At 48.0% G+C, this 15,171-nt stretch overlaps 1 protein-coding gene across 1 annotated transcript in view; it reads right to left on the reverse strand.

Moving 5' to 3' along the window:
* Positions 1-646: 646 nt before the first annotated feature.
* The window catches only part of LOC137562083 (mucin-17-like), a 40,397-nt gene continuing 25,872 nt past the window's right edge, over positions 647-15,171 (reverse strand). Inside the window, exons 9-10 of the mRNA XM_068273419.1 lie at positions 14,959-15,120; positions 647-918 (exon numbers count right to left, since the gene is read on the reverse strand). Of these exons, the coding sequence (XP_068129520.1) occupies positions 14,984-15,120 (137 nt within the window). The 3' untranslated portion in view covers positions 647-918; positions 14,959-14,983. The remainder of the gene's footprint in view (positions 919-14,958; positions 15,121-15,171) is intronic.

A 15,171-nucleotide genomic window follows, 5' to 3' on the forward strand; every position in this document is an offset into this window, starting at 1 on the left:
ACATCTCATGGCAAATTTGCTTGCACGTTTTAGAGTGCAGGTACTCTATATATTCAAGAATACATCCATTATAGTGAGGAGCAGGTCCTCATTTTTTGTAGCTTCTGGTTGTTTCGCTGATTGCGATTTTCAATGTCGTTCATGTATTGGAACAGCTCTGCAATCTGGATGTTGGTTAGGGGTGCTTTGGTGGGCTTCTACCATGCTGACTAGGGTGTCTTGGCTCTGCTCTAAATTGTCTTTTTGCTCATCACTAATGAGTGGTGCTACTAGGGAGAGTAGTACTAAAAAGGTCTAATAGCTCATATTGCTGATGCTAAATTTGGCCAGGCCTTTCATACCACAAGTGCACCATGATCTCTAGGTTGGAAATTAGCAAGGACAGGAAACTCCCCCTAATGTTTTCTGTTTCTATGTATTTTACCAAATGAACAACATATACCAGTATTGGTGATGTTTTTAAACTACACATCAGTTGTTTGTATTTGTACTTGTGTTGCTGGATATCCTGATTGTACAGTGTGTTGAAATGTGATATGTATCTTTGCTCCCTACTATTGCCTATGTTGTACTATTCACAGCACATGGAAGATAATGTAACTATAAAAGTAAAACAAAAAATAATAAAAACAACAACAATATCAAATTTACAAATACACCACAACATATTTAATATAGTTTATTTTTACTATAAATAGAGGTAACAAAATAAGGCATTTAGAAAATAACCAATTTTAAAAGAAAATAAAAATATTTCACAAACTCTTTCTTCTCCATCATCTAGATAAACTTGAACATTTAAATATTGTACTGGCTCTGGTCATCACAGAATTGTTCCCTTCATAACTGGCTGCTGCCTTGTGGCTGTAAGGTCATAGAGAGGTTCTCGTGGCATATTTCGGGGCGTTTGATTTTCACCTATAAAAATATATAAATGAATAAAAATAAAAACATATAAAGTCACATGTTTGATCAGCCTATACGTGTATCAGCATTGGGATTACAATCATCTGACTGGCATTAAAGGGATACTGAACAGAAGAAATAAATGGAATCTGAACTTACCTAGGGCTTCCTCCAGCCCCCCATAGCCTGCAAGATCCCTCCGCATTCCTCTGGTTCCCCTCTGTGGTCCCACTGGTGACTCTGTTAACTCGGTGAATTCGGCTGAAATTGTGCATGCGCAACACAGTCACAGCGCTGGTGGCCATAATGCTCCTGCATGGTTGACAGACTGAACTGCACATGTGCAGGATGCTTATGGTGATGGGCCCATGATCGTGCTGGATGTGTGGATGGCCAGCGCATGTGCGACTTCAGCCGAAGTCACAGAGTTAACAGAGTCACCAGCGAGACCACGGAGGAGACCCAGAGGACACCAAGGGAGCTACGGGGCAAGTCCAGATTCCATTTCTTTTCTTCTGTTCAGGGTCCCATTAAAACCCACCTTTGGTGTAACTATAATACCAATAGATGTGCTAATGCTAACAAGTTATAACTACTTAACATGCCATCTGTGTATTATTCTTCCCTAGAGTCTCAAATCAGCCGAGTTCTGACCGGTAGCCCCTCCCCTTGCCAAAAGAGGCAGCAGCCGTTCTCTATGTGATATACAAAAAGGCAAAGGCCTTTTTGGGCAAGAGGCACAGCTACACACTGGAACTGGGATGATTCAGGACTCCAGTAAAGAATATACAAACAATTTTGTCTTCTATAAGTGTACAGCAATGTTGTAATTCTTCAAGTTAGACTTGGGAAAAGGTGACTGTTACAAACACAATCAATGGGAAACTAACTTACTGCAGTCAGGCTCTCTGCTGCTGCTTTTCTGCTCCAAAATACAGGCATTGTCGCTTGTCTTTCAGAATCACATTAAAATGCCTATTTTCAACTGCAAAATGCCTCGTTTGAAACCTTTTAAAGCAAACCTAAAGTGAAAGTAAACTTATGATAAATGGAATTGTATGTATAGTACAGCTACGAAATAGAACATCAGTAGCAAAGAAAAGAGTCTTATATTGTTTTCCAGCATAGGAAGAGTTTAAAAAGAACCCGAGGCGGGGTTCTTACATCGCAATCCGCATACAGAGGCTGGGTCTGTCTATAGAGCCCAGCCTCTGTTGCTAGTTAGTCTCCTCCAAAGACTCCCCTGCGCGCTGTCAGACCCCATAGATCACAGCAGCGCTATGCGGCTGTGTTGACCTCACGAATGTCAGTCTCGGCTGCTCCCCCACCTCCTGAATCGCTCCGGTCCCCGCCCGCGTCCCTTCCCTCCAATCAGCGGGGAGGGAAGGGACATGGGCGGGGACCGGAGCGATTCAGGAGGCAGGGGAGAGCGGACACTGACATTAGTGAGATAAACACAGCCAGCTGCGACACGCTGTATGTCGCCAGCACTGCTGTGTTTTATGGGGTCTGACAGCACGCAGGGGGGGGGGGGGCTTTGGAGGAAACTAAATAGCAACAGAGGCTGGGCTCTATAGACAGACCCAGCCTCTGTATGGGGATTGCGATGTAAGAACCCCGCCTCGGGTTCTCTTTAAAAGCATCAGTTATCTATGCAAAAGAGCTTCTCTGAGCTATTCTACAGTCATTTTTTTCCTAAACAATTACACAACAAATAAACAGTGAGAGACAGGTTGAGATAAGGTTTTACTGCAGAAAAGTTCAAAGGTCCATTATTTATGCGTTGTTTTATAGCTTAGAAGACAGAGTGTGGTTTTAAAACTGCAACTGTATGACTGTCATAACTGACAGAATGGTGCAATGTTATGAGACTCTTTTCTTTACTACTAATGTTCTATTCCTTATCTATACTACACATACAATTCATTATATCATAAGGTTTGTTTGTTTTTTGCTTTAGGTTTGCTTTAAAGGGGCACTATGGCAAAAATTGTAAAATTTGAAATATGTGCAAACAGACAAATAAGAAGTATGTTTTTCCAGAGTAAAATGAGCCATAAATTACTTTTCTCCTATGTTGCTGTCACTTACAGTAGGTAGTAGAAATCTGACATTACCGACATGTTTTGGACTAGTCCATCTCTTCATAGGGGATTCTCAGCAAGGCTTTTATTCTTTATAAAGACATTTCCTAAAAAGGATTTAAACAATGATGCTGGCCAGATTCCCTGCTCGCTGCACAGTTTTTTTGGCAGTTGGACAAAGCAACTGCCATTCACTAAGTGCTTTTTAAAATAAATAAATCCCTGAGATTCTCCCATAAAGAGATGGACTAGTCCAAGACCTGTCACTTCTGTCAGATTTCTATTACCTACTGTAAGTGACAGCAACATAAGAGAAAAGTAATTTATGGCTCAATTTACTCTGGAAAAAAAAAACGTACTTCTTTGTTTATGTTTGCACACATTTTAAATTTTACTATTTTTCACTATACTGCCCCTTTTGAACAGTTTAGGGCAGTTCACTATTATGCACGCACTTAAACCTTCAGCTTTGGAAGTTAGCTCGTTAGTAAACTGTGTGCTGTCAGTGGAAGCTGCTACTGCTCAGCTTCAGACACCTGGGCTTGGAAAAGGGCAAAGAAGAATAATAATAATAATAATGATAATAATAATAATAATAATAATAATAACAATAATTGAAAATAACACAATTAATAGTGAGAGCAGGGAGAGCTTGCTGGAGAACTACGGAAAGTGTTAGTTAGGCTGTTGTTAGCTTGCTCCTCGCTCAATGTTGTTGCTGAGAGCACCCCACAACAAGCTCTTTTGAGAGCTAATATTCTTCTGATCTGTTTTTTTTTTTTTGTGTGTGACCACAGACAGCATACATACAGCCCTGTCACAGCTGGGCCTAGTTGCTGTACTGTGCCAGGCCAAGCACACTCTGTATTACCATTGCATATCTTTTCACTGTATTATGATTTAACTTACTAAAGCATAGCTGTCTTTGTGGGTGACACTGCATAGATAGAGCCCACAGGCAGTTGCCAGCCAGGCCAGCTGGGATTTGTAGTCCCACACTGTACTACCATCCCATTGCATATCTTTTCACTGCATTTGTGATTTAACTTACTAAAGCATAGCTGTCTTTATGGGAGACACTGCATACATAGAGCCCACAGGCAGTTGCCAGCCAGGCCAGCTGGGATTTGTAGTCCCACCACTGTATTAACATACCATTGCATATCTTTTCACTGTATTTGTGCTTTAACTTACTAAAGCATAGCTGTCTTTATGGGTGATGCTGCATACATAGAGCCAACAGACAGTTGCCAGGGCAGCTGGGATGTGTAGTCCCACTACTGTATTACCATACCATTGCATATCTTTTCATTGTATTTGTGATTTAACTTATTAAAGCATAGCTGTCTTTGTGGTTGACACTGCATACATAGAGCCCACAGTTTCCAGGCCAGCAGGGATTTGTAGTCCCACCACTCTATTACCATACCATTGCATATCTTGTCACTGTATTTGTGCTTTAACTTACTAAAGCATAGCTGCATTTGTGGGTGACACTGCATACATAGAAAAAACACATAAATCCAGGCACATCTCCTCTAGTTAGGACATTTAAATAAGTCATTTAAGGAAAGGGAGGTGCCAAAGGGGGTGTGGCCAGAAAAAATAGCAAAAATCAGTAACCCTTTGCACACTTGCATGCAAATTTTCAAACAAATGCATTCACAGATTCATTTATCCAGGCACCACTGTTATCCCTACAGCTAAGTTAAAAGCCAGGGTCTTAGTTCACAAAGCAATGCATTATCTTGCTTAGTCACCTACACTGCACATAAGTACCCAGGTTAACATAGGTGTTCTAACTCTAGCCCTGTAACATGCATAGTGCAGACATGCACACATTCACTGCATCAAACCTATTTAGGGATTAGGAGCACTCATCCTGACGTCCTCTCCTGGGACAGATAGCGCATCTTACCAATCGCACAAGGGAGCTAACGTAATGCATCCATGCGCACCATGCACATACACCAGCATAAGCTGTGTGTATGCAGACAAAAAACACAAACAGGGGAAGGAAGAAGTGCACTAGATTAAAACCCTGGCCACAAGTGTCCATAACAAAAAAAAAAAAAACCACATAAATCCAGGCACATCACCTCTAGTTAGGACATTTAAATAAGTCATTTAAGGACGTCCTCTCCTGGGACGTCAGGGTGTTCTGACGTCTTCTCCTGGGACGTTAATCTAGTGCACTCAGCATGCACACAGCTTATGCTGGTGTATGAGCATTGTGATCCCTAAATAGGTTTGATGCAATAAATGTTTGCATGTCTGCATTATGCATGTTACAGGGCGAGAGTTAGGACACCTATGTTTACCTGTGTACTTCTGAGCATTTGTCTACCATTGTTAACCACTTGCCGACCAGGGGTGATTTGCCTGATCTGTGCTGCGTGGGCTCTCCAGCCCGCAGCACAGATCAGTATTATGCCAGGGCGATCAGACTTCCCCCCCCTTTTTCCCCACTAGGGGGATGTCCTGCTGGGGGGGTCTGATCGCCGCCGGCTTGCTGCGTTTTGCAGGGGGGGGCTCTTCAAAGCCCCCCTCCGCATCGTTTTCTGTGCTCCCTCCCTCTCCCTCCCTACCTCTTCCTTCCTTGGCTACGCAGGACGGATATCCGTCCTGCGCATTGAAGGATAGGCTTCAGCCTATCATATGCCGGCGATCCCCGGCCAATCAGAGGCCGGGGATCGCCGATCTGCCCTACGGCGCTGCTGCACAGCAGCGCCGTATGATGTAAACAGCGGGGATTTCTTCCCCGCGTGTCTACATTTTGCCGGCGAGTCGCGATCGGCGGCTCTCCGGCTGTTCACGGAGACACCCTCCGTGAACGGACATGGAAAGGCCGCTCGAACCAGCGGCCGTTTCCATGGAAACCCGCAGACGACCAGTTTACGCCAATCGGCGTTAGCTGGTCGTCAAGAGGTTAAAGAAAGCGCACGGCTGGGGAGTCAGGGTTCGATTCCGGTCTGGAGTTGGAGCCTGAGAAACGGCTACCACCACACATCCAAGGAAGGCAGCAGGCATGGGATGCAAGTCCCAAGGTAGTGAAAAAAAATAACAATACAGGAGTACTTTTGAGGCCCTGCTGTATATGACACTACTAATTGACTTTACTACCTTTAATGAGAATCTGTTATGGAGGGCAAGTCTGCCATCCATTCAAGTGAAAGGTATGCACTGACTGCCAGGTATAATACAATGTGCAGTCACAGATGCAGTGAAAGGTATGCAGTGACTGGTATTACAATACAATGTGCAGCTGTCTCACAGGTGCAGTTAACAGGTATGCTCAGAGTGATATATTACACAGTGTGCGGTCACACAGGTACTGTGAACAATTATGCAATGACTGGTATTACAAATGTGCACCTGTCACACACAGACAGGTACCAGACAGGCACAGTGACACTGCGTGCGCTTATGTAGGTAGGTGCACTGAAGTGAACAACAGATAGTAGGTATATGCAGTGATGAGTATTACAATGTGCACCTGTCACACACACACACACACAGGTACCGGACAGGCACAGTGACACTGCGGGCGCTCAACTCACGTAGGTAGGTGGGTGCACAGTGAACAACAGGTAGTAGGTATATGCAGTGATGGGTATTACAATGTGCACACTGCATGCGCTCACGTAGGTAGGTGCACTGAAGTGAACAACAGGTAGTAGGTATATGCAGTGATGAGTATTACAATGTGCACCTGTCTCACACACACACACACATACACACAGGTACCGGACAGGCACAGTGACACTGCGGGCGCTCAACTCACGTAGGTAGGTGGGCGCACAGTGAACAACAGGTAGTAGGTATATGCAGTGATGGGTATTACAATGTGCACCTGTCACACACACACACACACATGTACTGCACAGTGACACTGCGTGCACTCACGTAGGTAGGTGGGTGCTAGTGTTGGGCGAACAGTGTTCGCCACTGTTCGGGTTCTGCAGAACATCACCCTGTTCGGGTGATGTTCGAGTTCGGCCGAACACCTGACGGTGCTCGGCCAAACCGTTCGGCCATATGGCCGAACTAAGAGCGCATGGCCGAACGTTCCCCGAACGTTCGGCTAGCGCTGTGATTGGCCGAACGGGTCACGTGGTTCAGACCCGAACGCGCTCTGATTGGCCGAACTGTCACGTGGTTCGGGTAAATAAATACCCGAACCACGTCATATCTCCGCCATTTGTCTGTGGGTTTAGCTTTGGGTAGGCAGGCAGGGTAGTTCGCGCTCCAGCCACGCTAGCCAGGGTCCCCCCCAGTCATTGTGTGTCGCTGCTGGGAACAGTAGTACACCGCTCGTTCAGCCACACTATATAGCATTCTGTGTACTGTTCTGTGTCTGCTGGGAACAGTAGTACACCGCTCGTTCAGCCACACTATATAGCATTCTGTGTACTGTTCTGTGTCTGCTGGGAACAGTAGTACACCGCTCGTTCAGCCACACTATATAGCATTCTGTGTACTGTTCTGTGTCTGCTGGGAACAGTAGTACACCGCTCGTTCAGCCACACTATATAGCATTCTGTGTACTGTTCTGTGTCTGCTGGGAACAGTAGTACACCGCTCGTTCAGCCACACTATATAGCATTCTGTGTACTGTTCTGTGTCTGCTGGGAACAGTAGTACACCGCTCGTTCAGCCACACTATATAGCATTCTGTGTACTGTTCTGTGTCTGCTGGGAACAGTAGTACACCGCTCGTTCAGCCACACTATATAGCATTCTGTGTACTGTTCTGTGTCTGCTGGGAACAGTGGTACACCGCTCGTTCAGCCACACTATATAGCATTCTGTGTACTGTTCTGTGTCTGCTGGGAACAGTGGTACACCGCTCGTTCAGCCACACTATATAGCATTCTGTGTACTGTTCTGTGTCTGCTGGGAATAGTGGTACACCGCTCGTTCAGCCACACTATATAGCATTCTGTGTACTGTTCTGTGTCTGCTGGGAATAGTGGTACACCGCTCGTTCAGCCACACTATATAGCATTCTGTGTACTGTTCTGTGTCTGCTGGGAACAGTAGTACACCGCTCGTTCAGCCACACTATATAGCATTCTGTGTACTGTTCTGTGTCTGCTGGGAACAGTAGTACACCGCTCGTTCAGCCACACTATATAGCATTCTGTGTACTGTTCTGTGTCTGCTGGGAACAGTAGTACACCGCTCGTTCAGCCACACTATATAGCATTCTGTGTACTGTTCTGTGTCTGCTGGGAACAGTAGTACACCGCTCGTTCAGCCACACTATATAGCATTCTGTGTACTGTTCTGTGTCTGCTGGGAACAGTAGTACACCGCTCGTTCAGCCACACTATATAGCATTCTGTGTACTGTTCTGTGTCTGCTGGGAACAGTAGTACACCGCTCGTTCAGCCACACTATATAGCATTCTGTGTACTGTTCTGTGTCTGCTGGGAACAGTAGTACACCGCTCGTTCAGCCACACTATATAGCATTCTGTGTACTGTTCTGTGTCTGCTGGGAACAGTAGTACACCGCTCGTTCAGCCACACTATATAGCATTCTGTGTACTGTTCTGTGTCTGCTGGGAATAGTGGTACACCGCTCGTTCAGCCACACTATATAGCATTCTGTGTACTGTTCTGTGTCTGCTGGGAATAGTGGTACACCGCTCACCCGTCACTGTATAGCATTGTGCTCTGTGTCGCTGCTGGGAATAGTGGTACACCGCTCACCCGTCACTGTATAGCATTGTGCTCTGTGTCGCTGCTGGGAATAGTGGTACTGTATAGCATTTCTGTACTGCCACTGTACTGCTGCCAGTCAGCGTGTACTGTAAGGATAAGTGAAATGAGGAAGAAATCCGGTGAAAGAGGGAGGGGCAAGGGAAGAGGTGTTTCCCCTGACGGTTCACGTACAGGCCACAGGGGAGCACCCAAGAAAACCCACTCAATACCGCCCATGTTGTCCAGGACAACAACCCTCACAAATCCAAAAGAACAGGACCAGATAATTACTTGGATGACCTCTCAAGCGTCCAGCAGTGGGTTAAGCAGCACCAGCACATCACGCACGAGGTCCTAGTCCTCAGCCAGTTACAAGGAGCCAGTGGGCACAAAGCTGACACAACCGGCAGCGACACCACGCACACAACTGCCAGATAACCAGTCCGATGAATTACCTCAGGACACAATGGGGTATTCGCAGGAGCTATTCCCAGCCCAACAAACTTCCACCTTTCAAAGGTCAATGGAGGAACAGCCAGAAATGTTGTGCCTGGATTCACAACTGTTAACTGTGGGAAATGCACCGCGCACTGAAATACAAGGCGAGTCCGAAGAGGACTCGGAAACCCAAATCCCAGAGCAATTTGGGCAGGAGGGGTTGCAATTGCAGGAGGTCGGCCGACAAGATCTGGAAGACGACGTTGGAGTGTGCTGCGCAGAGGTTGTTGTGGGGAGCTCTACTCCACGGCGGTGGCCCACAATGACATATGACGAGTTTGAGGAGATGGAAGAGGAGGGTATGGACAATGTGGACAGAGACCCAGATTTTGTTTGTGAACGAGAACATCGCCGTCGTAGCAGCAGCACAGATGAGTCTGTTGAAGAACACACTGCTGCACGAGTTCGCCTTGTGCCACAAGGTAGGCGGCGCGCAATTTCAGGCACCACAAGCGTGGAAGTTCAAGTGAGAGGCAAAAGAGGAGCAAACAGAAATCGCCAGCAAGGAGGCAGGTGCTCCAAAGTCTGGGCTTTCTTTGAAGACTGCACTGAGGATGTTACCATGGCGATTTGCAAGGTGTGCAAGACCCGCCTGAGCAGGGGGAAAAATATTAACAACCTCTCCACCACCAGCATGAGCCGTCACATGCTATCCAAACATCCCACTCTTTGGGCAAACGCGTCAGGACAGGGTACCAGAAACAACACTGCCTCCCTTGGGTTCACCAGACTCACCACCAGACCCGCCTCAGCAGCAGCAGTAGCCCAGCCATTGCGTGGTTCACAACATTCACAAACATCAGACGACGCTGACACTGTCACTTTCCGGAGTAGTGCTCTTGAGGTCTCCCAGTGTTCATCAAACACAACAACAAACAGCCCTTCCGTGTGCAGCGCTACGGTTCAGTTGTCTGTGTCGGAGATGTTTGAGCGCAAGAGGAAATTGCCAGCAAATGACCCCCGGGCCGTGGCAGTAACAGCCAGCATAGCCAAGCTTCTGGCCTGCGAAATGCTGCCATATCGATTGGTGGAGACAAACAGCTTCAAGGGCATGATGTCAGTGGCCATCCCACGTTACGTGGTTCCCAGCCGCTACCACTTTGCACGCTCTGCAGTGCCTGAGTTGCATGAGCACGTGGTCAGCAAAATAACCCGAAGCTTGAAGAATGCCGTTGCCTGCAAGGTTCACCTCACCACTGACACCTGGACGAGTGCGTTCGGCCAGGGTCGATACATCTCCCTTACCGCGCACTGGGTGAACCTTGTGGAGCCTGGCAGCGATTCCTCACCTGCTACGGCACGGGTGTTGCCCACGCCACAAACAGCTGCACCGCCGTCCCTCCCACTGGATAACAGCAGCACCTACCTCTCTGACTCCTTCTCCTCCAACGCATCTCAAAGCTGTACCTCATCCGGAAACGCTAACCCAGCAGCAGTAGGATCGTGGAAGCAGTGCAGCACAGCTGTTGGCATGCGTCAGCAAGCGTTGCTGAAGCTAATCTGCCTTGGGGATAAGCAGCACACAGGGGAGGAAATTTGGAGGGGAATAAAGGAACAGACGGATTTGTGGCTGGCACCGCTGGACCTGAAACCGGGCATGGTTGTGTGTGATAATGGGAGTAATCTCATTCGCGCTTTAAGGTTGGCTAAGCTGACACACATCCCTTGCCTGGCGCACGTGATGAACCTAGTAGTTCAGCGATTCCTGAGGACATACCCAGGCGTGCCCGATCTGCTGTTGAAGGTGCGTCGAGTGTCCAAACATTGTAGAAATTCCAGTACTGCTTCGGGGGCACTCGCCAAGATGCAGGAGCGCTTCAATCTCCCCCACCATCGCTTGCTGTGTGATGTCCCTACGCGCTGGAATTCTACGCTGCACATGCTAGCCCGCTTTTGCGAGCAGAAGAGTGCAGTGGTCCAGTACATGACGGCGCAGTACCGAGGCGCATCCGGCCAGCTGCCAAGCTTCTGTGGATCCGATTGGGCCAACATGTTGGACCTCTGCCAAGTCCTCCAAAATTTTGAGCAATCCACGTTGCTTGTGAGCAGTGACAACTCTTCAGTCAGCATTACCATACCACTGCTGTGTTTACTGAAGAGGTCGATGTTAAAAATCAAGGAAACAGCTGTCATGATGCAACTGGGGGAATCTGAAGGAGAAAACGATCAGCGTGATGGTACCAACATCAGGCCATCCGCCTCAGGGAACGCTGGCCCCAGCAGCTATGACGAAGAAGAGGAGGAGGAACAGCTGGAGTTGGAGCAGGAATTTCATGCCACCACTGACGAGGGCCAGAGCGGTGCACGTTGGACTTCCACAATTCAACGCGAATGGTCAGCAGAAGCAGACCAGGAGGAAGGTGACGACTATGATGCATCACAACAACTATCACAACGCTCACAAGAGGATGATGAGGATTCTGGTAGGACTCTGGCACACATGGCTCAATTCATGCTAGACTGCATTGAACGTGACCCACGCATTGTGCGCATTCTGGACAACACCAATTACTGGGTTTATACCCTTCTGGATCCACGGTACAAACACAATGTTCCAAAACTGCTTGAAGAAAGAGTCAGACAGGTCAAAATGGAAGAATACCAGCAGGCCCTTGTGGAGACTTTAGAGAGGAGATTGACATCCTCCCCCTCCTCTAGCCAGTTGTACGCAGACAGACTGACTTCCGCAAACCCAGGACGACCAGGAGGGCAGCAAACAACGCAAGCCGCAGCTAGTACCCAAAAGGGAATGGTATCGGCAGTGTCCTTGGAGTGGGAAAATTTTCTGACACCCATGCAGCCGCAGCCCACTGAACAGCAAGCGTGCAGATCCACCTCCAACACCGATCGCCTGGAGAAGATGGTCAAGGACTACATGTCAGATGGCGTAGCTGTGTCGAACCATCCATCTGCACCCTTCAACTATTGGGTATCGAAGCTAGACACCTGGCACGAACTGGCAATGTACGCAATAGAGGTGCTGGCTTGCCCGGCAGCCAGCGTTATGTCGGAACGCTGTTTCAGTGCTGCCGGAGGCATCGTCACAGATCGGCGTATCCGCCTCTCTACAGAAAATGCAGACCGTCTGACTCAAATTAAAATGAATCAATCCTGGATTGGAAATGACTACGCAACACTCCAGGACCCCAACCAAGTAACATGACCAATGAACATCTGGGATGGTGTTGCGTTTCCGGGCCCTGTTTATTGAACCTCTCATCTGTATTACATTTATGACTGCATGGCGGCAAAAAGCATTGCTGCTATATCCGCACGCTTTTTGTCCACATGCAAGGCCTGGGTTGTTGTGTCTCACAAAGCGTGGCCTTCTCCTCCTGCGCCTGCTCCTGTTCCATCACGTCTGCTGCTGCTGGGTTAGCGTTGCCGCATGGTCCCTGTTTATTGAACCACTTATCTTTATTACATTTATGACTGCATGGCGGTACAAAGCATGCTATCCGCACGCTTCTTGCCCTCATGCAAGGCCTGGGTTGTTGTGTCTCACAAAGCGTGGCCTTCTCCTCCTGCGCCTCCTCCTGTTCCATCACGTCTGCTGCTGCTGGGTTAGCGTTGCCGCGTGGTCCCTGTTTATTGAACCACTTATCTTTATTACATTTATGACTGCATGGCGGTACAAAGCATGCTATCCGCACGCTTCTTGCCCTCATGCAAGGCCTGGGTTGTTGTGTCTCACAAAGCGTGGCCTTCTCCTCCTGCGCCTCCTCCTGTTCCATCACGTCTGCTGCTGCTGGGTTAGCGTTGCCGCGTGGTCCCTGTTTATTGAACCACTTATCTTTATTACATTTATGACTGCATGGCGGTACAAAGCCTGCTATCCGCACGCTTCTTGCCCTCATGCAAGGCCTGGGTTGTTGTGTCTCACAAAGCGTGGCCTTCTCCTCCTGCGCCTCCTCCTGTTCCATCACGTCTGCTGCTGCTGGGTTAGCGTTGCCGCGTGGTCCCTGTTTATTGAACCACTTATCTTTATTACATTTATGACTGCATGGCGGTACAAAGCATGCTATCCGCACGCTTCTTGCCCTCATGCAAGGCCTGGGTTGTTGTGTCTCACAAAGCGTGGCCTTCTCCTCCTGCGCCTGCTCCTGTTCCATCACGTCTGCTGCTGCTGGGTTAGCGTTGCCGCGTGGTCCCTGTTTATTGAACCACTTATCTTTATTACATTTATGACTGCATGGCGGTACAAAGCCTGCTATCCGCACGCTTCTTGCCCTCATGCAAGGCCGGGGTTGTTGTGTCTCACAAAGCGTGGCCTTCTTCTCCTCCTGCGCCACCCTCCTCCTGTTCCATCACGTGTGCTGCTGCTGGGTTAGCGTTACCGGTCCCTTTTCCTGGAACCTCTTATATGTATTACATTTATGACTGCATGCCGACAAAAAACATGTTACCTGTGCAAAGAAAACAGACATTTCCCGCATTTAAAAGACAGTTTTCCCTTTGAAACTTTAAAATCGATTTTTTCAAAAACTATAAGCTCTTTTTGCTAATTTTTTTTTCCTCTTGTACCCACTCCCAAGGTGCACATACCCTGTAAATTTGGGGTATGTAGCATGTAAGGAGGCTTTACAAACCACAAAAGTTCGGGTCCCCATTGACTTCCATTATGTTCGGAGTTCGGGTCGAACACCCGAACATCGCGGCCATGTTCGGCCTGTTCGGCCCGAACCCGAACATCTAGATGTTCGCCCAACACTAGTGGGTGCACTGAAGTGAAAAACAGGTAGTAGGTATATACAGTGATGGGATGACTGTGATGTAGAGGGTCAAAGTTGACCCTCATGATGCACTATGGGGGCAAACCGAACTTCCGGAAAAGTTTGCGGTTCTCCGCGATCGTGAACTCCGGAAGTTCGCCGGGAACCATTTGCCGGCGAACCGTTCGGGCCATCTCTACTGCTCACTGGTGCCAGGGAGGGTCTCCTCCGACAGATCAAAGTCAGCCGCATGGCCGCTGGCACCATCTTGGGAGTTATCTCTGCCGAACCGTGCGAGTCTCTCCACCAGTCCTATCATCTTTTGGGAGCCTTTTGCCGCCATCCCCTTGTTGTGCCGTCTCTCCCTCAACCTTAGGGACCAGACTGAGGATGGATCAGCAGGTTTAGACAGCAGGATAGTGCCAAAACTGCCGCGGGTAAGGAAGAGCTGGAGGTCCGTGCTTCCTCACAGCTCCATAGCTGGTCACACCCCCCCCCCCCACACACACACACACTTAAAATAATTAAATGTAGCAACCCCTTTTTTTCAGGTCAAGGTGCCCCTTGGTGCTGCAACTGCCCAAGGCCCAGACCTTTGTGGTCTTTGAAGAAACTGCCCCAGGCAAAAAACAGTCGCCTCATAAGGGGGTCTTCCACTTGAACTGTGTGTGTGTGTGTATAGTGTGTGTGCGTGTGTGTGTGTGCGTGCGTGTGTGTGTGCGTGCGTGTGTGTGTGTGTGTGTGTGTGGTGTGTGTAGTGTGTGTGTGTGTGTGTGCGTGCGTGTGTGTGTGTGTGTGTGTGTGCGTGCGTGCGTGCGTGCGTGTGTGTGTGTGTGTGTGTGTGTGTGTGTGTGTGTGTGTGGTTATTGTATATTCCCCTATTGTGTACCACTTTGACCCAGGTGATGGAGACAGTCTCTAGCAGCCACCTATTAGCAGATAATAAAAACAACCTAGCCTATATTTGCTGGACCACTTATAATATCCCATATGATAAATCAGGTACTCTACACAGCAATAGCCGTTCACTTTCTTTTGCACACTACTCACTTAGTTGACTTCTTTTTCTCTTTGACTAGGAAAATGGATACTGCGATGATAACAATGAGTAAGATCCCGATGGCAGCTCCAACACCTCCATATAGTCCTGATTTGAGTATTTTTCCTGTGCATTGAGTAGATGTATATAGGTAGATATCTGTCCTTGGACACCTGTGTATAGAAATGGTGTATGAAAAGGTGAAAAACATATAATGGTTTACA

This window comes from Hyperolius riggenbachi, chromosome 3 (genome assembly GCF_040937935.1).
Source record: "Hyperolius riggenbachi isolate aHypRig1 chromosome 3, aHypRig1.pri, whole genome shotgun sequence".
In the NCBI taxonomy this organism is placed as follows: Eukaryota; Metazoa; Chordata; class Amphibia; order Anura; family Hyperoliidae; genus Hyperolius; species Hyperolius riggenbachi.